Genomic DNA, 25,720 nt, shown 5'->3' with positions numbered 1-25,720 from the left:
CAATTAAGCTTGTTATCCGTGTTGATTAAGCTGATTATAAAATTAAGTTAGGCGCGACGATTTAGGTGTCTAACTTCAGGTGCCGTTTGTAGAATCTGGGCCTTAGCACCTCCTAAATGTGAAACGGTAAGTGCTCCCGTGTTAATATTTTTGCAGATCTCACGAACTAAAGGAAAAATGAGTGCAAGATCTGCAAAAATGGAAAAGAAAGAAGCCCTATTTTAAGGACTCACTAGAAATGGGTTTAACACATGGGAAAGCCCCACGTTAATAATAATAATAATAATAACAACAGTTTAGACACCGCAAGGCCGTAAAGTTCTATGCGGTTTACAATAGTTAAAAATACAACACATTGAATCAAACTCTCAAAAGATCTGATTATTGCATGATGCTAAGCCTATTGTTAGTGCCTCAAGGGCTCCTTGGTGACTGGCTTTAAGCTTAGCTTTGATGTGGCATAGCTGTGGTGTGGTGGGGTGACCGTAAAGGCCTAGAAATCATTTGTTTTAACAACCACCTTAATGTATTCATAGATTTGTAGTTATTTTCTACCATTGAAAAAACACAGATATACAGCCCAGAATTTAAAATAATTGTTGACTGATGAATCCTTAGAGACCTAACTTTTGTAACCAACCTAACAATTAAATGCTGGCCGTTTACAAAACCGCAGTAGAGGTTTCAGCCACAGGCCGGAGAAGTAAATGCTCCAACGTTTAGAGAATTCCTATGAGCGTTGGGGAATTTATCTCGCTGGCCTGCACTAGAAACCTCTACTGTGGCTTTGCAAAAGGAACCCAAAATGTGCTAGAGTAGTCTCATCCTTCTCTTCCTAGAGCAGTGGTTTTCAATATTCATATTTCTGCCTTTTGGCATCTGTCCCAAATAGAAATGCTGTAAGTCTGTTCTCTATATCTTCTGTTTGTTACCTAGTTTGACTTTTTGCAGGGTCTTACGTTACTTCACAGTATCTGGCTGTAGAGGGATTTTGTGTTGCTGTTACCGAATTTGAAAATAGATTTGTTTTGTATGATATGCTGTATAGACCCTAGACTGGATAGGTTTCTTGACTTGACAGTAAGGTTATTATGAATTTGCCTACTATACAATCTCATACGGAAAAACTGCATGCAACTCATCAGTCCCAGATTTCTCATTGATAAAGATCAAAATGTCTTGGAAAAAAACCCCAATAATTCAGCCTTATAAACTTTTAAAATTAACGTCAATTCTGTTTAAGAATATTTTAGATTTTTACTTCCCTTTCATCATTTTTTAACAATGAAATATTTAGGTTTTTATTTATTCAGCTGTTCATTGTATCACACGCATGAATACTGTCTGTCAATCGTGTCAAAACAAAAGATTGAGAACCACTGACCTACAGTAACCTTTCTACAAACACCTCTACCAGTCAGAATGGTATGGCTGTCCTTATGATCTATTAGCAGAGATAACATTGCCAAGACTTTATCATCTTTTGTGTCTTTTCTATCACAGTGTACTGCGTTTGGTTAATTGATGCCAAGTGATACAGAACACAAAGCGTATTGTTTGCAAGATTATGATGTGGTACTGATGGATACAAAAAAATTACTCTACAAGTGATATATATGCTGATGGATAACAAGAAGCTTCCAGGAAAAAATTATTTCTTGGCAAGAAAAAGAGTACTAATAAGGAAATTTAGGACTGGAGCAGAAAAGGTGGTCATAAACTCAGGTTTTTCAGGAAAATTAATTTGTTTTTTTTCCATTTCATCCTCTCTACAGACATTTCAGCCTGTTGGCTATAGCGCAGGAAAGACAGGAACCTGGTCCTCCCGTTCAGCAGCGGATGGTGCTGTGAATAGGAGAATAAGTTCATCAGTTCAAATGAGGCAACTCAGCCAGCCAAGTCAACAGGGATACACAACTTACAATGCCATGCACACTTCCAGACCAACATCCTTCCATGAACGCAGCTATGGCAACAGAAGGGACTTCGATACCATGTCCCTGCGTTCCCTGCGCATTGGTGATGGATCAGCAGCTGTTCATACAGGTGTGGAAGACCGATACAGTATGATCTCAGAACAATTGCCATCAACACGCTCTTACTATGGAATGCAGACATACACCAGTGGTGGTACCACTGGCGGGGGCAATGCTGGAGTTGGAAGTGGAGGTAGTGCTTATGGCAATTCTTATGTCATGCAAAAACAGATCAGCACCTCCTCCATGAATCCAACACTTCAAAGAAGTAGCAGCCTGGGTCGAGAAGGAGCAGAGTGGGTGGAAAGAGTGGAAACTACTCAGAATCGGACCATCAGGGCACCAGCTATGAGAACCTTGCAGCGTTTCCAGAGTACAAATCGTCCCCGTCTGAGTACTGGTTCCTTTAGCAACGTCCAGCAAGTGTCAGGTGTTGGAGCCTCCTTCCCAGGGATGATAGAGCAAAGCAACAGGGCTCCTTCTGTGAGGAGCCTGGCTGAATCCAGCCACCAGCTGCAGGATTTGAGAGGTGTGGACCTTTTTGATGGCACTCAGGATATGATGACTCAACAATCACTTACAGGCGGGTAAGTGGACTTCTGCAGAAAGAGAACAGTGGGTATGGAAGAAAAGGACAGAGGTGCCTCAAATCAGCTTTCTGCTGAGAAGAATCTCTCAGGTGTTCTTTATATAATGCAGTCAATATTATTATTCTACTCTACAAGCTGGTATATTTCTCAGCTTCTGGATAATCAACACTTTTACTTTATCATACAATTTCCGCAAGTTCTCAAAAATGTTTTCAAACTCTCCAGGACCTCAGCGATACAACCCAGGGCTCAAATGCTCTCATAGCCCTAGAGCTTTATGTATCAAATTGTTACTGATCCCACCCACTAAATCTTCATGTTATCTTCATATATATATACGTATCACTTTCCAAATCTCTAACTAGTTTTTAATAATTTTCAAAATTTATTTGTAAAAAAGTACTTAGCTTTTTAGATCGTTATATTGCTTGGCCAGGGGCGTTACAATCTGACATGTTTTGCTAGTTGCTTTCTCAAGGAGGTCCTGGAAAGTTTAAAAACATTTTTGAGAGGTTGTGGACATTGTATGATAAAGTAAAAGCATCAATATTATTATTGCCTCACTATTATTTAATTTTTGGGCCTATCATTGTTATCCTACTCCGTTAGAATTCTTCTCAATCAAAACTGGCCTCTACTGGTCTATGGCACTCATACCCCCTTGTGGTTTTAGTTCAGTCATCCATAGAACAATCTTTAACAATGACCACAGACCACAGCTCTCTAGATAACCCAGAGTACTAGCATCCTGAATTAGAAGCAGTAGCAGCAACCTTCAAGGCTTCAACCCTGGATATTGTTCATATCTCTCTTATCTATGTTTGAAATCAGAGCAGTCATACATCAATTATCTAAAGAGGAATACAAAAAAACAGACTCTCTAAAAGCAGAGGGCATCTTGCAGTTTCTCAACTCATGCTTGGATTAGAAGGGTTTGGTGTCCTGGTGTGCTAAGATCTGGGCTTAATATGGTGTAAGCCCCTATCAAACATGGCATTTAGAAGAGGCGTTCCTTATATCTTCCTAAACAGTGGTTTCGCTGGTTAACTCTAGCACTTTAACTGCAGGAAGAATGCCATTCTCTGCCTGTGCGCCACGCGGTAATGCTTCCTAACCAAAAATTCTATTAACATGTCACCTACTGTGTACTGAATTTTTAACGTTAAACCATTCATTAACACCTGATGCAGCTTAGTAAAGGTTTAGTAAAGACAACTGTGGAGAAACAGAGCTTGGAATGCCTGTAGTAATAATTTATCATCACTCTTTAGAAACATAGAAACGTAGAAAAATGACGGCAGAAAAGGGCCATAGCCCATCAAGTCCGCCCACTCTATTGACCCTCCCCTTAACCTTCTGAGAGATCACACTCTGATGACCATCCGCTTAACTCTACCCTCTTAGAGATCCGACATGGGCATCCCATTTATTCTTAAAATCTGGCACACTGCCGGCCTCGATCACCTGCACTGGGAGCTCATTCCAATGATTAACCACTCTTTCGGTAAAGAAGTACTTCCTGGTGTCGCCATGAAATTTTCCACCCCTGATTTTCAGCGGATGCCCTCTTGTGGCCGAGGGCCCTTTAAGAAAGAAAATATCATCTTCAACCTTGAGACGACCAATGATATACTTAAATGTCTCAATCATGTCTCCCCTCTCCCTGCGTTCTTCAAGAGAGTATAGCCACAATTGGTTCAGCCTTTCCTCGTAAAATGGAGCAGGGTGTTACGTGCCACAGGCTTTCTGAATAGGGAAGTATTAATTCAGCAAACTTATTCTAATATCCAAAAAATCAATGGTGAATTGGTGGCATGTCATTGTAAATTTAATATATTCATCTAAAGAATTCTTCCAACTGGTCTTTGGGCCAAAAAACAGACCCAAAATGGAACCTTGATCCATACACAAACCGCTCCTCAAATCTTATCATGTGATAAAGCACAAACAGTGCGAAACATGTCGGGTCACACATTACTAAGCTAAGCATTATTTATTGGGAAAATTATTAACATATATAAAATAAGTTGAATTTAAATTAGATTGTAAAAATATATTTGGTGGGCCAATGATAAAGAGCTATAAGATTTTATTTGGCGGTGGAGTGGTGGGTCCGAGTCCAAATAGGTACATTGAAAATTTACATCCAGAACTTTATTTATAGTAGTAATAATGGTTCTGGACTTACCCTAAGTTTGATATCAATACTTTGGAGCTACATTCATCTTTGGCATTAACTTTTAACATTCAACTTACTTCCATGTTTCTGCTTTCTTCTCAATTCAAATGTCTTCCCTTCCCATCTGTCCATGTGCACCATCTCCTCCCTCACTCTGCCCTTCCCTGGTCTGGCATCTCACACCTTCCCTTTCCTGGTCTGGCATCTCTCCGCTTCCCTGGGATCTCTCTCCTGCTTTTCCTTGAACTGGCACCTCTCTCCTGCCCTGCCTTGGGCTGGCACCTCTCTCCTGCCCTTGCCTGGTATGGCATCTCTTTCCTGCCCTGGTCGGGCATCTCTCCTCTTTCCTTCCCTACCCTGATCTGGCATCTACTCTCTTCCTTCCTCCTCTCCCCTGGTCTGGTACCTCTATCTGGCCCTCCCCAGACCTACCTTTAAACTCCTGGTAATCTAGGGCCTCTGTGGGGACAGGAAAGATCCTCAGACTTTCCTGTCCTCTGCCCAAGCTTGACTTGCCACTAAAGACATTTTCAAAATGGCTATCGAGAATGCCATTAGCAGCCTCGCGAGATTTGCGGCGAGTCAAGCTTCAGCAGAAGGCAGGAAAGACTGGGGATCTTTTCTGCCCCCGAAGCGGCCACTAGACTACCAGGATTTTAAAGGTAGCTCTATGGAGGGCCAGTTTGTTCCCTCACCATGGGATTACTGTGGTATTGGTTTCCGTTCCCACGGCAATGCCTGGAATGGTTCACCAGTACCATAGTAATACCAAGCAGTTGTTTGACAGGGTTCCCACAACCATAGTAATTACTGTGGTAACTATGTCACTCTCTAGTTCTAATGTGACTCCCCTCCCCTTTTCAGATTTGATGACATGGACATGCCCTCAGCAGTGAAATACTTAATGGCCAGTGATGCTAACCTGCAGGTATTGGGAGCTGCCTACATCCAGCACAAATGCTACAGTGATAATGATGCCAAGAAGCAGGTGAGAACCGAGGAAGAAATAATGCCTACGTGCTCTTCTTGGTCAATATGCTAGCTCTAGGTCTGTAAGGAAAGAGAACTTTTCTAACATTCCTTTGTCAACCTGACAATAAATTTTGTTTTCAAAGATATTTTGTGTCTGTTTACTTTATAAAAACCTTTGGAAAGAGAACATATTATCATGTTTAGAAAACTTCACTTTCCTTGAAACGTTCTCCACTGATGCAGAGAGAGTAAACCCAGGATTGATCCAGGCTGACCATCTTGGCTAAGTACTGGTGACGAACATATTCATAGCCTGCAAACTGAAAAACTCCATGCTGTTTGCAAAGCAGATACTGAGCACATCCACATGAAATTACCAAGAAGTGGGCCATTTAGATTCTCTTTAAAATTCCACAATTTTGCTTATTTCTCCCTCTCTCTTTGGCCTCTGGGGGACTTTCTCTTCCTTGATTTCTGACTCCTTTTTTTTTTTTTTTTTTACTACTTTCCTCTTATTATTATTACATTATGGTATAACACATATTTAAGAAGAATTTTTATGGTCACCTTTGACTATCATATGATATTATTGTAATTTCTCTTTTTGTATTGATGGCGACTTTTGCTTTGGTATTGGTTTATTTATGTATTTTGATAAAATATTCAATAAAATTTATCGGAAAAAAACAACATACATGTATGGGGACAGACATGGCAAAGCTAAACAGGCACATTAAAATGTCAAATGGATAAAATGAATCTCTTGGATGAATTGATAATACAGAGGGAAGAGGTGTGCACTCAACCTCTGGGTAGAGAAAGGAGGGCACCAGAAGTTTCTGGGTGTTGTGTGTCTGCTTTGGAAAAGGAGGACCGATTTGTGCAGCATTTTTCTAAGACATTAGGATGATTTCAGGTTTTCCAATGGTCTCTATGCCTTCAGCAGCTAAGGGGTAACCCATAAAAGATAAAAGGCATTCATGGCAGAAACATGAAGTTGGGTATTTTTTTATCAGTGTTTTCCATTTTAACTAACAGCTAGATTCACTAAACTCTTTTTTGGGGGGTGATCCATGTCCGAGTCTTGCCGGATGACTGATTCACTAGAGTCCCCATGCAAATGATCTGATTAGACACACGCCCCCAAGTGATCCCACGGATCGCTCCAGAGTGATCCAGACGCATGCGCAGACCATCCTCTCTGCCTGGAGATGCGATCCGCGCATGCACTGGTTCTCTGCATAAGCTTGAAGGGGGGGAGGGGGCCCAAGAGAATCATTTCAAGGGAACAGAACACGCTTTGCAGCCAGACGAACAACTAAGCAGAACACGCCATAGTGCAGCCCCGCTTTAAACCCAAAACACGGGCTTTTTGCACAAGGGAAATGTTTTTTATTCTGATGGTTTCATGGCTGCAAGGCTGGGATTTCAGGGCGGCAAAGAGCAGGACAGTCGGCAAGGACGTGAGCGACTGGTCTTCAGCAGTCGCTTCTTTTTGGATCAGCAAGCCCAGTCAGTGTTCCTTCTTCTGTTTAGTGAATCACTGCCTTCCTACTTATGCATGCACTTCCCCTCATTTGCGTGTGAATCGGGTCAGGGGTGGAGAAGGCTCGCAAACTGGTCAGGACACGCTCGGTGAGCTTAGTGAATCTAGCTCTACGTAGGTAGGCCCTGGAAGTCAGAATATTTAGCCACTTGCGGCTGACCTAAGCCCAGATATTCAATGCGGGGGAATGCATGACTTCTTGCTGACCCAGAAATTAAACAGGCACTGGCCAATATTCATAGTGCCCAATTAACTAGATGCATAAAGGTTGGGCGGCTTTTTTTCTCTACCAAATGGATGGTGGACAGAATACTACTGTTAATCAGCTAAGTTATGCCCCCAGACCACCCTTAACCCAGGTAGTTAAGGAATGCCCTCCTGGATTTCCTGACTCTCAACTACCAGGCTATTCCTCCATTCCAATTTGGGTTCAGTTACACACAGTCAGCCCATGAATGCGTAGTTAGGGTTACCAGACATCCAGGAAAACCCGGACATGTCTTATTTTTACAGGACTGTCCGGGTTCCCGGACGGACTTTCCAAAACCTGGCCGTTTGTCCGGGCTTTGGAAAGCCCTGAGCTCTAGCCGTGTATGGAGGGCCTTCAACAAGCATGCGCAGATGACATTACATGCATCCACACATGCTGAAGGCCCCTCAAACACGGCCAGGTCAGGAAAAAAGAGACACACTCTTTGGGGATGGGGCTGGAGGCAGAACAAGGTGGGATTTTTCCCTCGGCAAATATGGTAACCCTATGTATAGTCTACTAGTGAAATGTTCTTTTGCTGGTGATCAACAGTGGTCTTTTCTTTACCTGCCTCAGGCCTGGAGTCTGCAAGCTATCCCCAAACTAGTAAAGCTGTTTAACCACTCAAACCAGGAGGTACAACGACATGCCACTGGAGCCATGCGTAACCTTATCTATGACAACCCTGAGAACAAGATGGCCTTGGTGGAGGAGAATGGAATCTATGAACTGATGCTGGCATTGAAGGAGCAGGACGATGAACTTCGGAAGAACGCAACAGGTAAGAGCATGGTGGTAGTGCTCAAGACTTCCACATCTGGTAACAACAGTCCTTAGAAAAAGCTATTCCTGCCAGTCAAGACAGAGTCCAACTAGTAAGATTCTGCTAGGGAAATGCTACCAAATGCCTCTGCTTCAATAGGGCCACTTTTAGTTTTATGGCAAATCTAGTGCATTCTAGGATTTGTGGTCTTGCTTTAGTAGCTACTTCATCTCCCAAATATAGCTTTTGTTACAAACTTAACATAAGAAAATAAGAATTGCTGCTGCTGGGTCAGACCGGTGGTCCATCGTGCCCAGAAGTCCGCTCACGCGGCGGCCCTTAGGTCAAAGACCAGTGCCCTAACTGAGTCTAGCCTTATCTGCGTACGTTCTGGTTCAGCAGGAACTTATCTAACTTTGTCTTGAATCCCTGGAGAGTGTTTTCCCCTATAACAGCCTCCAGAAGAGTGTTCTACCACTCTGGGTGAAGAAGAACTTCCTTATGTTTGTACGGAATCTTTTCCCCTTTCAACTTTGGAGAGTGCCCTCTCGTTCTCTTTACCTTGGGGAGGCTGAACAACAGAGGTAGCTCATTCTAGAGCTCAGTTAGTTTGAAAATGAAAGAGAGGCTGAATCTCTTGACAGTTCTATTTTTACCCCTGAGGGAAGGAAATGTAAGTTTTAATTTATTTGAACTCCTAGCGAGATGAGATCTGTGTACATTCCAATCTAAAGGAACCAAAATAATAAAAATACCAAAGAGAATTTTAAATGCAATACAAACGCATTTAAACTGAACTCTAAGATACACTGGAAGCCAATGTAATTCCTTGAGCAATGGAGTTACGTGATCGAATTTACTCTTACCAAAAATGACCTTGGCAGCAGTGCTCTGTATCAATTGAAGTCTCTGCAGACTGACCTTTGAGAGACCCAGGTACATTGGGTTGCAATAATCCAACCTTGACAAGGGCATAGAGAGAGGGACAGATTCTTCAAACTTTCGAATAATAAAAAGTTGGAAAAGTTGAAAGGGGACAGATTAAAAATGAATGCTAGGAAGTTCTTCTTTACCCAACGTGTGGTAGACACATGGAATGCGCTTCCAGAGAGCATAATAGGGCAGAGTACGGTACTGGGGTTCAAGAAAGGATTGGACAATTTCCTGCTGGAAAAGGGGATAGAGGGGTATAGATAGAGGATTACTGCACAGGTCCTGGACCTGTTGAGCCACCGCGTGAGCGGGCTGCTGGGCACGATGGACCTCAGGTCTGACCCAGCGGAAGCACTGCTTATGTTCTTATGTTATATTCTTAATTGACTTAACTAATACAGAGAAGTGTTGCTGATGAAAGAGCAACAATCATAGCCCAGTCCTTGTGTGTCACTGAACCTGGAGATTGTTAACGTCTTATATTCCTATTCCAGTGCTGGAGGCCTTCTCTACTTTTTTAACAACAGGGAAAATATGTTATCAATATATATAGAATATTAATTTCAAAAAGAATTAACAGAGACTTCTCATGAATTTATACATGAACAAATGTCTGAAACACAGTTTTATTTTTTTTTTGCAGTTTTTAATTTAAACCCCTGTTGCAGGATTACACCAAAGCTTGACCATGGTGCTTTTTAGTGATTTGCTGGTCGATATTCAGCTGGTGGTAGTCAGTATTTCTTTAATGCTGACTGCTGCTGGATAATTTTATACCCAAATATTCAGTGCCAAGCCCTTTCTGGATACTGGCACTGAATGTCTGGTTCTTTGTTAGTGCCCAGAAATTAAATAGGGCTCAATTTCAAAAAGCATAGACATCCAAAAGATGGCAACAAGAAAGTCCTGGCAAAGCTTGAGAATGGTCTGAAATTTGGCAGCTAAAATTTAATGCTAAGAAATGCAAGGTCATGCATTTGGGCTGCAAAAACCCAAAGGAACAGTACAGTTTGGGGGGTTGAAGAACTTAGTGCATGACAGAAGAGTAGGACTTGGGTGTGATTTTATGTGATGATCTTAAGGTGGCCAAACAGGTTGAAAAGGTGACGGCGAAAACTAGAAGGTTGTTAGGTTGCATAGGGAGAGGTATGGCCAGTAGGAAAAAAGGGGGTATTGATGCCTCTGTATAAGACTCTGGTGAGACCTCATTTAGAATATTGTGTACAATTCTGGAGGTCGCATCTTCAAAAAGATATAAAAAGGATGGAATCCTTTCAGAGGAAGGCTACTAAAATGGTCAGTGGTCTTCATCATAAGGCGTATGGGGACAGACTTAAAGATCTCAATGTGTATACTTTGGAGAAAAGGCGGGAAAGGGGAGATATGATAGAGCATTTAAATAAATTACTGCAGCAAAAAAATTGTTGCAAAAATGTTATAAGCCAAGTGGTGGAACTATCCTTTGAAAAGCCATTTAAGTAAAGTGGAGAAAAAAAGCCTCAACTAATTTTTTATGCAGACGGCAACCCAATGAATTTTTTAGCCGTTCTTACTCTGTATCATAGGCAAAAAACTCCACTACTTCTCTAAATGAAATCTTTCAAAATAGGAAAATATTTCACCACTGTGCACAGGGAACAGGAAAAAGAACCTTCAGGAAGGTAACACTTATCTTCACAGCTGTTGATGTAAGCCAGGATCATGACCCAAAGACGCAACGATCTTACTGCAGTCACATTTCCGGCATTGAAGTGAAGACAAGGAACCGATGTCCAGATCCATCAAGGCACTTGTTTCACCAACGAATGGCTGCTTCAGGGAATTCCCTCCACCATTTTTCTCTGCCTGTCCTGTTGGTCTCACAATCTATCTAATGTACCTGGGGCAATGGGGGGATTAAGTGACTTGCCCAGGGTCACAAGGAGCAGCGTGGGTTTGAACCCACAACCCCAGGGTGTTGAGGCTGTAGCTTTAACCACTGCGCCACACTCTCCCCCAGTCCATTAAAAATGCTGGCCCCTCCTGCATGCAAATGGATTGCTTTGGATGGTTTCTTTTCCCAATAATGGCATAAAAAATTAGATGTCTAGCTGGCTAAAACGTCTAGCTGGGCTATTCTTGAAAAAAATAAGATAGACATCAGTGGGTATAAATTGGACATTTTCTCCACCTTATTTTTGGACATTTTTCTCAAAACATCCAAAGTCAGACTAAGACGTCCTATCAAAAATGTCCCTCCATGGGTATGGTTGATATTTGGTGCTCTACCCACATAGTACTGGGCATAGCTAGGATTGCTATTTTGGTGATCTTACCTCCCTTCTAGCACCAGAATTGAATATCACCAGTGCCCATATAACTCCCATTCGCTTCCCAGCTCTGCCCCTGGACTGTTCTGGCACTAACTGGCCAGTGCAAGGCAGTCGGAGCCAATATTCAGTGATGTCATCTGGTTAAGGGCCACTGAATATCAACTTCTATGCTGCCCAGTGCGTTGTAATTGAGCAGGACCTCTTGCCCGGTTAAATAGCTTTGAACAGCAACTTCTTGGTGTCCATATGCAATTAGGGGACAATTCTACATGTGGGCACCTTCATGTAGGCACCCTGGTGCCATGCAGTGAGAGGCCCTGATTCTATAAGCAGTGCCTAAAAGATAAGTTCTGAGGAACATGGGGCATAGTGCTGTCAATCTTCAATTAGGCACCATTTATAGCATCGCAGCTAGCAGCGCTTAAAATGGAGGCATGCCCTACTTATGCCAGGGTTTTCTTGGCACAAATACCTAACGACCCCTAAGTCCATTTTAGGCACCTACTTGCAAAACACACCCAACTTCCGCCCACAATTCACCCTTAATCATGCCTACTTTCTGGTAGGTTCCTTGGGCTAGGTGCCTACCTGAAATTGGTAGGCATCTACCGAGTTAGGCACCTACCACCCAATTAACTTAAATTTTTGCAAATTATGAGCTCATTATTGCTCATTAACGGCAATGATTAAATTAATTTTAAAATTATCCCCCCCCCCTACCTTTTACAAAGTCGTGGTAGTGGCTGCCACATGGCAAACGCTCCAATGGCCATTAAATCCCTTTGGGCTTCAGAGCAATTACCACAGCAGCAACCGCTACTGCAGCTTTGTAAAAGAAACCCTAAGATAGGTGCCAAGATCGGCTAGGCATGCCGAATTATGTGCCTAACTTCTGACGCCGTTTATAGAATCTGGGCCTGAGAGCCAATTATATAATGACATCTGGGTGCCCATATTCCTTTATAGAATACTAATGTAACCTGGCATTAACACATGTTTATAAGCCATAGACCTGACTTAAATGTGGTCTCGAAAATGCAAAAAGGTGAGTGTAAGTTACAGTCCCCTGTAAGTTACCTGTGTGTGGGAGCCCCACCCCTTGCCCACCCATGCTCTGCCCATGTGTATACCCTCATGCATTTCTGCCTTAGGCCGTTTATAGAATAGTGCTAAGGCATCCTGCGAGCACTTAAGTGCGTAAGTGTACACTTACTCATGAAAGAGCTAATATTGTACTTGGGATCTTCAAAAATTTTCCACACTTATTTTTTTTAAGCACTATGTATTAAATAGCTCAAATTCAAATTACATCACTACTTGCAAGTTGAGCCGGCTTGCCTGACTGACTAGTCACATGGCATTCTAAGACACGCCCTCTTACCACTTCTCCCGCCCCAACCATTTCCTGTGAAAATTTGAAAGTGCGGAAATTTTTTTAAAGAACCCTCGTATATTTTCGGCATTTGTTACAGAATTGCCCTTCAAGTGTTATTTATTTTTTAATTGTTATTAAATATTAAATCATTTCTCTTATTTATTGGCGTCAATTGTTTGGCACTTTATTGTTTTCTACTTCATTATTGTTTGTATCTTTAGGGATCTTCTCCCTCCCTTCCTGACTTGCGCACATGGATTTAAAATATTTTATCAGTTGTTTTATGTGTTCTGATTTTAGAGGGCATTAATGTTCCCAGAATCAAGGCAATGACTACAGACCCTTGAAACCTCCACCCTGCTCCATTCCCAGTGAATTCCCAGGGTCAACTCCTCATCAGTACCTTGTCCTTCATTTTAGAGGTGGTAATGTGCAATAGAGTTTAACATGGATTTATCAGAGCAAAGACTGGAGAATTGAGAATAATAACAAGTCTAGGCAGGCACTTTCTATTTGTAACATTCATCCCATTTGCTTTTTGACCTTTGACTAAGAAAAAAGAAATGTACTATTAAGTCCTAGCATGAGTGTGGGAACTTGTTGAGCTCTTTCCCAAAAGAAATATTTGATTGCTTAAAAAGAATTAACTTTTTGGAGTACTTCTGAGTAACATAACATAGTAGATGACGGCAGATAAAGACCCGAATGGTCCATCCAGTCTGCCCAACCTGATTCAATTCAAATTTTTTTTTTTTTTTTCTTCTTAGCTATTTCTGGGCAAGAATCCAAAGCTTTGCCCGGTACTGGGCTTGGGTTCCAACTGCCGAAATCTCTGTTAAGACTTACTCCAGCCCATCTACACCCTCCAAGCCATTGAAGCCCTCCCCAGCCCATCCTCCTCCAAACGGCCATACACAGACACAGACCGTGCAAGTCTGCCCAGTAACTGGCCTAGTTCAATCTTTAATATTATTTTCTGATTCTAAATCTTCTGTGTTCATCCCACGCTTCTTTGAACTCAGTCACAGTTTTACTCTCCACCACCTCTCTCGGGAGCGCATTCCAGGCATCCACCACCCTCTCCGTAAAGTAGAATTTCCTAACATTGGAGGAATCGTACCTCAAGAACCATGAGCCAAGAGCTCAGAGAATGGACCAGAATGCTGCAGAGCTCCCCCTGTTGCAACTTGTTTGGATTTTGAGAAAGGAATTCCATTCATATTTCCTGGAGCAAATATCTGTTATTGCTGGAGAGAGACAAGTTTTCATAGTATTGCCACCTGGCTCTTTGTCATGGGAAGTTTAGAAACCTTCAGCCTGTGATGATATATCTAAATTTTGAATGGTATGGAGAAATTATAATGGGAGCTATCCTTCACTCTGTCTCACAACATAATAACCAGATGATATTTTAAGAGAGAGGTTTAAAAACAAATAGAGGAAAGACTGGAGAGCTTGGGTTCTTCAGTTTGAAGAAGAGACACTAAGGTAAAATACGATAGAGGTCCAAGTTTCCAAGTTTATTAATTTTTAATATCCCGACCATAAACCAAATATCTGGCCGGTTAACAATATAGTTTTAAAAATAAAGGGGGTAAAAGGGAAGAATGGATAAAATATTTAAGTGAAACATGAATGACAAAACAAGGCAGACTTGACTGTGAGGGTAGTAAGGGAGGAGGGGAAAAAGTTACATTTAATAAGAAGAAAAGGGAAGAATGGGTAGGGGAAAAACGTGAAGGAAAGGGCATGTTGTAGTAATAATTGCTTGCAAGAAGAAAAAGAATAGAAATAAAAGAGAAGAGAGAGAAAATGGATAGAAGAAAATCTAGGTTCGGTTATAAGCGTCATGAAATAAGAAAGTCTTTAGACAAGATTTAAATTTAACAAGTCTATAAATCCTAAGTGGAGTGAAACAGATAAGTGTGATTATTTAGTCTTTCAAAGAGTACAAAGATTAGGGGCCTTACAAAGAACTATATTTAAAACAAATAGGGGAAATATTTTTTTTCATTCAATGCATAATTAAGCTCTGGAAATTGTTGCTGGACAAAAAGGTAGATAGACCTGGGGAAAGCCACTGCTTATCCCTGGGGTGCGTACCATGGAATCTTCTACTTTTTGCCAAGTACTTATAATCTGGATTGGCCATCACTGGAAGCAGGATAATGTGCTATAGTATTTCCTTTGACTACTCCTGAGCCTATTACCTCAGCTGGATTTTCAGAAGATGTTCGACAAGGTTCCACATGAACGACTACTTCGGAAAATTGCGAGTCATGGAATCAAGGGTGAAATACTCACGTGGATCAAAAACTGGCTGGAGCATAGGAAATAGAGAGTGGGGGTAAATAGACAATACTCAGACTGGAAGAGCATCACCAGTGGGGTGCCGCAGGGCTCGGTGCTTGGACCCGTACTCTTCAACATCTTTATAAACGATCTGGACATTGGTACGACGAGTGAGGTGATTAAATTTGTGGACGATACGAAGTTATTCAGAGTAGTGAAGACACAGGGGGATTGTGAAGATCTGCAACGTGACATAATTAAGCTTGAGAAATGGGCATCTACATGGCAAATGAGGTTCAACGTAGATACGTGTAAAGTGATGCATGTCGGTAACAAAAATCTCATGCACGAATACAAGATGTCTGGGGAGGTACTTGGAGAGACCTCCCAGGAAAGAGACTAGGGAGTTCTGATCGACAAGTTGATGAAGCCGTCTGCACAATACGCGGCGCCAGCAAGAAGGGCTAACAGAATGCTAGGAATGAATAAGAAGGGGATCATGAACAGATCAGAGAGAATTATCATGCCGCTGTACCGGGCCATGGTGCACCCTCACCTGGAGTACTGCGACCAGCACTGGTCGCTGTACATGAAGAAGGACACGGTAATACTCGAAAGGGTCCAGAGAAGAGCGACTAAGATGGTTAAGCGGCTGGAGGAGTTGCCGTACAGTGAGAGATTGGAGAAACTGGGCCGCTTCTCCCTTGAAAAGAGGAGACTGAGAGGGGACTTGATCGAAATGTTCAAAATACTGAAGGGAATAGACTTAGTAGATAAAGACAGACTGTTCACCCTCTCCAAGGTAGGGAGAACGAGAGGGCACTCTCTAAAGTTGAAAGGGGATAGATTCCATACAAACGTAAAGAAATTCTTCTTCGCCCAGAGAGTGGTGGAAAACTGGAACGCTCTTCCGGAGTCTATTATAGGGGGAAACACCCTCCAGGGTTTCAAGACAAAGTTGGACGGGTTCCTGCTGGACTGGAACATACGCAGGTGAGGCTGGACTCATTTAGAGCACTGGTCTTTGACCTGAGGGCCGCCACGTGAGCGGACTGCTGGGCAGGATGGACCACTGGTCTGACCCAGCAGCAGCAATTCTTATGTTCTTAACTTCTCATTCCAGAGCTTCCTTTCAAATGAAAGAGACTCGACTCATGCGCATTTACGCCACTTAGGTATTTAAACGTCTATCATATCTCCCCTCTCCCATCTTTCCTGTAGTTTGTAATGTAATCTGTCTTTGAAAGTTTGAATGTCACTTTTGCTATGTCTCTGGTTTCAGTCAGCTTAAGGCCCAGCAATCATAGTCCAAGCTACTATCTTTATCTTTTGCTAGCCATCATTAAGTGCCAACTGCCAGACCTCCTTGGTAGCCATGGCTTTGTCATTACATCATCTACAGTTTAAAAATGAAAGTCATGGTTTGTTGAAGGCTGCTGACCATGCTTTCTGAAAGTACAGTAAAACCTTGAATTGCAAGTAACTTGGTATGCAAGTGTTTTGCAAAACATTTTATTAAATTTTATCTTGATATACAAGCAAGGCCTTGCAATACAAGTACATATAGTATACATTCATCACATCATCACAACTGAACCGATGGTTCTTCTCTCTCTCTGACACTGCAGGAGTGTAGTGACTGTTCTAAATAAGCAAGGTCTTGCAATACGAGTACATACAGTATTTTGTATTAAAGTTTGGGGTTGTGGAGTTTCCATTATTTCTTATGGGGAAATTCATTTGATATACGAGTGTTTTGGATTACAAGCATGTTTCAGAACAAATTATGCTCGTAAACCAAGGTTTTACTTTCTTTGGCTGAGTCCTGTTGTAATGACAGGTATACAGTGTTTCCCCGGTCATTCGTGGTTGGCAATTCACGGTCCCGGTCATTCACGGTATTTTCAGACCGCGAATGACCGGGCAAGAGAGGGCAGACGGAGAGGCAGGAGAGAGCAGCTAGAGAGCCGGCGAGTGAAGGAAATCACTTACGGTATGCTCCGACCGCCTCTTCCTGCACTAAAGTCAGGCCTCACCAATCAGGAGCTGCTTTGACACGCAGCTCCTGATTGATGAGGCCCGACTTTAGTGCAGGAAGAGGCGATCGGAGCATACCGTAAGTGATTTCCTTCACTCGCCGGCACTCCAGCTGCTCTCTCCTGCTGCCCTCTCTTGTCTCCCCTACTAAAAACCGTATTTGCGTTTTTTCAACATTCGCAGGGGTTCCTGGAATAGATCCCCCGCGACCCGCGAATATCGGGGGAGTACTGTACCATGCTAGTTGCAATGCTTAAAAATACTGTTATTTTGTTAAACTGGGAGAATATAAGAGAACTATTTACTGGTAATGAAAACAAGCAGTGTAAATTTATGTTAACCTCTACAGCGTCTAATTTAAAGAAAATTTTTATACTAAATATGCACATGAGCTAGATTTCTGCAAAGAAAAAGACAGAAGCTGGCATCCTGGAAAATTCTGTAGTCACCAACTTTACTCTGAGACTCCCAGGTTTCTTCAAAAGCAAAAAAAAAAATGATATTGTTGCTGGATTTGGTTTTTCTTAAAGGAAAACTTAAAACTCTAGAATAGAATTGGAAAAAAAAATCATAGTCAATGCTGATGTAACATGGATGGGGGAACAGTAAGAGGCAAAGAAGCGACATGATAGAATAACCAAAGAGAGAAAGAAAAAAAGGAAAGGGAAATGAGAAAAAAAAGATTAAAGATGAAGAAACTTTATCAAATTGATTGGTTATAAAAGACTGTAAATATGAATAAATCCAGGTCTGATCTTTTACCTAGTTGGTTAGGCTCCGGAGTAATCTGAGGAAATACTTTTTTACGATTCGTGGTGGTGGAGACAGAGACTGTGTCTGAATTCAAAAGTGCCTGGGATAGGCCCGTGGGATCTCTCGGAAAGAGGAAGAGATAATGGTTACTGCGGATGGGCCATTTGGCTTTTATCTGCCGTCATGTTCCCACGTGTACTATACATGATGATCAGATATTGAATTCACTGTGTTTTTCTCTTACAGGAATTCTGTGGAATCTCTCCTCCAGTGACAACCTGAAGGACCGCTTGGCTCGGGATACTCTGGAGCAGCTTACAGATCGTATACTGACTCCACTCTCTGGCTCAGGGAATTCTGCTATCATTCAACAGAATGCTTCTGAATCGGAGATCTTCTACAATGCTACTGGATTCCTCAGGTATTTGCAAATTACTGAAGTTTGTCTTTCTTCTTCCTGGATGCTAAACACTGAGGGGGAAGTTATCAACGTGGGTACCATTAAGAAGTGTTATTTTACTGTTAGCCCCAGTTATTAGTAACTAAACTCCCCCCTGCCTTTTGCAAAACTGTAATGCGGTTTTTAGCGTCAGCTGCAGCGGTAACATCTCCAATGCTCGTTAGAGCTGTTACTGCCACAGCCAGCGCTAAAAACCGCACTATAGTTTTGCAAAAGGGGGTGGGGGGAGTCTCATTGCATAAACTTGTGCTAACATAACCAAGTTAGTGGTAAAATAGCTCATTTTTGATAGCCCACATTGATAACTTTCCCCTTTACATAAGAACATAAGAATTTGCCTCCGCTGGGTCAGACCAGAGGTCCATCGCGCCCAGCAGTCCGCACCCGCGGCGGCCCATCAGGTCCATGATCTGTCATGTTAACTTGATTTAGCCCTATAGCCCCCTTGTTTTATCTATACTCTTTCCATACTCTTATCTACCCTTATCTGTATCCTTCAATCCCCCTATCCTTCAGGAATCCATCCAATCCCTCTTTGAATCCCCGTAGCGTACTCTGCCCAACCACTTCCTCCGAGCACCTCCCCCTCTTCCTCAGACCGCCAGCTCTCCTCAGGTGGAGGAGCCATCGGAAGGCGGTGAGCTCTTCTCCCGTGAGGCTTTGGACATCAGAGAGGGGAGCTTGGAACTGGATTCCCATTTGGAGAGTCCCGTGCTGTTTGAGGCATACAACAGCAGGAGGGAACAAAGCGCTCAGGAGAGACACCCACAGGAGGAGAGGTCAGTTGAATTAAACACAAAAATTCAGTTTGAAAAACCTAGTATAATAGAGAAGCCCCGAGAAATAACTCTAGAAGCTATATGGGATCTAGTGGAGGATCTGGCAAAATCTATTAAACCTCAATTATGTCAAATTGAACAAAAATTAAATACTCACGAAACATACATTAAAAGTCTACAAACTAACATTCAGGACCTTAAAAATTCACTAAACAGCTTACAGAAACATTAATGAGAGACAATATAAACCTAAGAAAGAAATTGGAAGTATTGGACAACCTTTCTCGTAATAATAATCCCAGATTAATTAATTTTCCTAGAGTGGCAACAATACCTCTGAGAGATATGTTAAAACGATATATGATGGAAATATTGGGAATTTCAGAAGAATTGCTACCACCATTTACCCAGGTTTATTATTTACCCATACGAAGGGAAGGACAACATCAAAAATTACAGACATCACAAGAGGATCAACAGAAATTAAACATTTCAATGATGTTGGAACAGTCGGATAGGGAAATAGCGACACCAGCAACTTTACTTCTTACAGTTGCCCTGACACCAGACAAAAGTTGGTTGCTGAGACTGTATTTTAAAAATAAACTAAAAGAATTCTTGGGATATAAAATACAAATGTTCCCAGACCTGGCACGAGATACTCAGAAGCGTCGTCGTGAATTTCTGATCTTAAAGCCGGGAATTATTGCTCTTGGAGCTTCCTTCTTTTTACGACACCCATGTAAATGTGTGCTATTGTATCAAAAGCAAAAATATGTTTTGTTTGACCCTACTCAACTGACAACTTTTTTGTCGGCTGCTCGCCTGAAAGCAGGGACATTATGAGTGCTCAACGTTAATTTGGACTCTTCCTTCAACTGACTGAATTCCCTGTTTTCCTTTCTTTATATTTCCAATGATTTATTTCAGAATGCTCGCTGATTATACTTTTTGGATCCATGATTTGAGGACTTGAGCTGGAGTTAAGTTTTATTTTTGTCCTGATTGTGGTTATATTAATTGGATAAATTTTGTGTTCTTTAATTAGAAACATAAAACATAGAAACATAGAAGATGACGGCAGAAAAGGGCCATAGCCCATGAAGACTGCCCACTCTAATGACCCACCCCCCTTGATTTTACCTCCCTAGAGATCCCACATGTGTATCCCATTTCCTTTTAAAATCTGGCACGCTGCTGGCCTCAATCACTTGAAGTGGAAGTTTGTTCCAATGATCAACTACCCTTTCGGCGAAGAAGAACTTCCTGGTGTCGCCATGAAATTTCCCACCCCTGATTTTCAGCGGATGCCCTCTTGTGGCCGAGGGACCTTTAAGAAAGAAAATATCATCCTCCACCTCAATAGTTCCATCTTTCTATACAAGTGGATACTTGATATGTTTATGAAAATATGATAAATTTTAAAAAATGAAGTTTTCATCAAATGGGAAGACTGAACTGCAGGGGGGAGGGATCTTTTCACAATGAGTAAGAAAGGGTAGAACTGAAGATAATTAGGATCTGTGATGTTGCAGTAAGAAGGAGCCTGGACAGAATGGTTGAGCCTGTTGTTCTTGGTGGGAGTTGTTTGGGTTTTTTTTGTGGGGGGGTGGGGGAGGTGAGGGGGGGTTATACCTGCCATCAATGTTTGCATTTTCCTATTGCGGTTGGCCAACATCGGTTCCTGCACAGTGCATCTCTTTTATAAAGTGCATCTCTTTCATAACCCAGACATCAGCAGGTTTCCTTCCAGACACCAAGGAGATCAAATATCTCCAGAACCTTCAGGGCACTAAGGTGTGCTTGGGAACACACTGGATGGCTTTATTGACATATATAGCCATGAACAGGATACACAGATCTATCTCCAAGGCAACGCATTTTATCTCTGGAGCTTAAGAGCAGGAAGTGGGAAATTTGTCAAACTATAAAACTGGAAAGCTGTAGAACTCTATCCCAGGAACGAAAAAAAAACAAGCCTTAAACTGATATTGACTATAGGAGAACTTGGGGGTGTTGTTGGACAGCAGGTTAAAGAAGTTTAAAAAAGAATTCTGGTCAATGTTCAGCAAATGGCAATCAGTTTCTTTAAAACACTTCCTGCCAACAGATGAATTAGACCCAGGTATTCAGTGTCGGACCCTACCTGGATAACAGTGCTGATATCTAGATCTTTGGTGGCACCCAGAATAGGGCTACCAGACATCCAGATTCAGACATATCCTCCTTTTGAGGACATATCCAGTGGTCCGGACGGCTTTTCAAAACCTGGCACTTTATCCGGCCTGCTGCTTGTGCTGGCATTGGGTTTCCTTCTGATGTCACTTCCTGTCCCTGTGATCTAGAAGTGATTTCAGAGGGAGCCAGGCCGGCGCGAGCAGCAGGTGAAGATTTTAAAGAGGTACCGGGGGTGGGGAAGGGAGGGTGCGAGCGTGGCATAGGGGTGCAGAGAGGTGCCGGCACCCCAACAAGACAGTTCCTGGGGTGGACTGCCCCCCCCGCCCCCTCCTTACTATGCCACTGTAAACAGGGATGAAAATTAACCTGATTCCTGGACCAAATAAGCACAGTTACTTACTGTAACAGGTATTATCCAAGCACAGCAGGCAGATAATCTCATGTATGGGTGATGTCACCGACGGAGCTCCGGTACGGACAACTTTAAAAGTACATTGCCACTTTAAGTCTTTAGAAAGTTTGCGATAGCCCAAACCGCGCATGCACGAGTGCCTTCCCGCCTGACGTAGGTCACGAGGTCCCTCAGTTAAGATAAGCCAGCTAAGAAGCCAACCCGGGGAGATGGGTGGGTTGTGAGAATATCTGCCTGCTGTCCTTGGATAACACCTGTTACAGTAAGCAAGCAGCATATTCTCATGTATGGGTGACCTCCAAGCTAACAGAAATGGGATGGTGGGAGTGTTGGCCTTAGGAATATAGATTTTGTAATACAGATTGGCTGAAGCGCCCATCCTATCTGGAAAAGGATTCCAGAAAGTAGTGAGAAGTGAATGTATGAACTGAGGACCAGGTGGCAGCTTTACAGATTTCCTCTATGGGAGTAGATCTGAGCAAAGCCATAGCTGCCATAGCTCTAATTTTGTGGGCTGTGACACGACTCTCCATTGCCAGTCCAGGCTGAGCATAGCAGAACAAGATGCAGGCAGCCAGCCAGCCAGTTGGAAATCCTTCTCTTGGAAACAGGAAGCCCCAACTTGTTTGAATCAAACGAGATCTAAGAGTTGGGGAAATGTTCGATGTGGCTTTGTCCGGTCAATGTAGTAGGCCAAAGCCCGTTTACAGTCCAAAGTATGTAAAGCGGTTTCTCCAGCATGAGAATGAGGCTTAGGAAAAACCAATGGCAGAACAATTGATTAAGATGAAATTCAGTGACAATCTTCAGAAGAAACTTTGGATGTGTACATAGAACCACCTTGTCATGATGAAAAACTGTGAAGGGTGGATCTGCTACTAATGCTTGTAACTCACTGACCCTCCTGGCAGAGGTAAGAGCAATAAGGAAAACCACTTTACAGGTGAGAAACTTGAGATGAGCTGTGGCCATTGGTTCAAATGGTGGCTTCATCAAGCTGGAAAGTACCACATTAAGATCCCAGACTACAGGAGGAGGTTTGAGAGAGGTTAACATGAATCTGGAAACCAAAGGATGAGCAGTGAGAGGTTTGCCCTCTACTAGTAGGTGAAAAGCTGTAATAGCACTGAGATGAACTCCGATAGATGTAGATTTGAGTCCAGAGTCAAACACAGAAAATAGATAATCCAACACCAATTCCACTGCCAAGAAAGTTGGATCATGATGATGAAGACACCAGGAAGAAAACCTAGTCCACTTTTGCTGGTAACATTGTTGAGTGGCTGGTTTCCTGGATACTTCAAGGATTGGTTTTGATGGCTCAGACCGGTCCGGCACCGGAGGATTCGATGTCGACATGGGAGAGAGTGGTAGAAAACCGGAATGCTCTTCCAAAGTCTGTCATAGGGGAAAACACCCTCCAGGGATTCAAGACAAAGTCTGAATCCTGCTGAACAAGAACAGGCGCTTATAGGGTTAGTCTTGGTTAGGGTGCTGGTCTATGACCGGAGGGCCGCCTTGTGAGCGGACTGCTGGGCATGATGGACCACTGGTCTGACCAAGCAGCGGCAATTCTTATGTTCTTATAAGCAGCTGAAATTGCTCTTTTAATTCCTGCTGTAGCAATTTACTTATTTGCTGCTGAACAGTGAGCACTGGTACCGCTGGATTTTTAGCCGGTACCTTCAGTGCCGCTCTACGCTCCGGCAATGAGGAGGGCGATGTCAAGGCACTCACCGAAATCGGAGCGGAGCATTTTTTGGGGCACCTCGAGGTCAGCAGGACTTGACTCACTGCTGCAGTGATCTGAGGGCCCAAAGGGGTGGGGTAAGACTTCTTAGCTGGCTTACCCACTGCATGCGACACCGAAGAGTGCTCTCCCGATGTCGAGAGTTGAGGTGTCGATTTGGACACCAACGCTGGGACTGATGTCGAGTCTCCTTCCATGCCGGCACCGAAAAGAAGTCTCTGCTGGATGAGGCGATTTTTAAGTGTCCGCTTCTGAAGCGACGAGCAGTGGGAACAAGTCTCTGGATGATGCTCAAGCCCCAGACACTGGAGACATCAGCGATGTGGATCAGTTATTGAAATGGGGCGAACACAATGTCCAAACTTTTTAAAACCCATTTGAGGACGGGACATTGACGGGAACACGGCTCGGCAAAATCAAAGTCCATTGCCAGTGTGGAAAAGTAGGCCCTGCCAGGCCGAACTGCGAGAGGGAAAAAGTAAAAATTTTTACTTACTTTTTTTTTTAGAAAATAATAAACAATATGGAAAAAAACATAAACTGACTAAAATGTCAGAGAACCGCGAGAGTGGGAAGACAGCGGAAAAAAGATAGTCGTATCTTCTTAGCTCCACGGAAACTAAGAAACTAAGGGATCTTACGACCTACATCGGGCAGAAAGGCACTCGCGCATGCGTGGTTCGGGCTATCGTGAACTTTCTAAAGACTTAAAGTGGCGATGCACTTTTAAAGTGGTCCGTACCAGGGTTCCATTGGTGACATCACCATACGTGAGAATATGCTGCCTGCTTGTCCTGGGATAATATGAAATTCTGGATGCCATTTCTCAAAAAAGATGTAGCGGAATTAGAAAAAGGAACAAAAAAGAGTGACAAAAATAATAAAAAAGATAGAATGACTTCCCTATGAAGAAAGGCTAAAGCAGCTAGAGTTCTTCAGTTTGGAGAAGAGATGGCTCAGGGGAGATATGATAGAAGTCTATAAAATACTGAGTGGAAAGGGTAGATATGAATCACTTGTTTACTCTTTCCAAAAATACTAGGACTAGGGGGGGGGGGGGCATGCAATGAAGCCACAAGTAGTAGATTTAAAAGAAACCAGAGAAAATATTTCTTCACTCAACATATAATTCAACTCTGGAATTCTTTGCTGGAGACTGTGGTGAAAATAGTTAGCTTAGCAGTGTTTAAAAAAAGTTTGGATAATTTTGAAAAACAAAAGTTCAAAAGCCATTATTAAAATGGACTTGGAGAAATTCACTGTTCATTCCTAGGATAAACAGTATTTCACTCCTGGGGATCTTGCTAGGTACTTGTGACTTGGGTTGGCTTCTGTTGGAAGCAGGATACTGGGCTTGATAGACCTTCAGTCTGTCTCAGTATGGCAAATTTTATGTTCTTATGTAAATATATCTGAAAAATATTAATTGTGAAAATTTGATTTGTCAATGTGCCTAAGACTGAATTTGTACTTGTGAAGGGCAATTCTGTAATTGGACACCTGTATTTACATGTCTGTTGCACGCTTAAATGGGCAGATTACTGGCATAGCATGTAAATAAAGGGCATATACTCCTGAGCAGAGAATGGGTGGGACATGGACAGGGCTCCCAGTTACATGTGTTACTTACAGATTACTGTCATTTATGCATGTCCATGCCACATTTACATGACCACAGGTATGCCAGGTGCATCTGTGGGGATGCAAATGAAAGGCATTCAGATGTTGTTCTGTTCTGGAATCTGGGCACTAGATATCATTACAGAATAGACTGCCACCATGTGGCATCAGAGCATGAAAATGGAAGTGCCCACTTACGGAATTGTCCCCAGATGCCATGCTTTTTTAAGTCATTATTTCTCATTGTACTCAAGAGTAGGTAGCCCTGCCCTTCTCTAAAGAAATAAAGAAAAGAGGGGTTTTGAGTAATTGATTAGATTAAAAGTGTCTAATGGCTTGTTATTTGGAGTCTAAACTTTTTGTGTTGGGCTCCTATTCAGAAATATCAGCTCTGCCAGTGAACAGACAAGGCAGAAGATGCGTGAGTGCCATGGACTCGTGGATGCCATGGTGTGCTATATCAACCGTGGCCTGGAGGCTGGGAAATCAGAAGATAAGGTAACTTAACCTTCCTGAAAAAAGCTTTTGTTTTTCCAATTCTGG

At 42.6% G+C, this 25,720-nt stretch overlaps 1 protein-coding gene and 1 long non-coding RNA gene across 4 annotated transcripts in view; one reads left to right on the top strand and one right to left on the bottom strand.

Moving 5' to 3' along the window:
* LOC117352380 overlaps positions 1 to 25,720 on the bottom strand; it is a 255,037-nt gene that overhangs the window by 193,055 nt on the left and 36,262 nt on the right. The gene's annotated exons all lie outside the window — the stretch shown is intronic.
* Positions 1 to 25,720, top strand: part of PKP3 (plakophilin 3) — a 91,038-nt gene that overhangs the window by 48,253 nt on the left and 17,065 nt on the right. For all 3 annotated transcript variants that reach the window (XM_033928838.1, XM_033928839.1, XM_033928837.1), the window contains 5 exons: positions 1,776 to 2,563; positions 5,610 to 5,733; positions 8,090 to 8,294; positions 18,225 to 18,399; positions 25,558 to 25,675. In XM_033928838.1, the coding sequence (XP_033784729.1) occupies positions 1,776 to 2,563; positions 5,610 to 5,733; positions 8,090 to 8,294; positions 18,225 to 18,399; positions 25,558 to 25,675 (1,410 nt within the window). The remainder of the gene's footprint in view (positions 1 to 1,775; positions 2,564 to 5,609; positions 5,734 to 8,089; positions 8,295 to 18,224; positions 18,400 to 25,557; positions 25,676 to 25,720) is intronic.

This window comes from Geotrypetes seraphini, chromosome 19 (assembly GCF_902459505.1).
Source record: "Geotrypetes seraphini chromosome 19, aGeoSer1.1, whole genome shotgun sequence".
NCBI classification, from domain to species: Eukaryota; Metazoa; Chordata; class Amphibia; order Gymnophiona; family Dermophiidae; genus Geotrypetes; species Geotrypetes seraphini.
The sequence above is the reverse complement of the archived record's forward strand: the minus strand, read 5'-3'. Positions and strand labels throughout refer to the sequence as shown.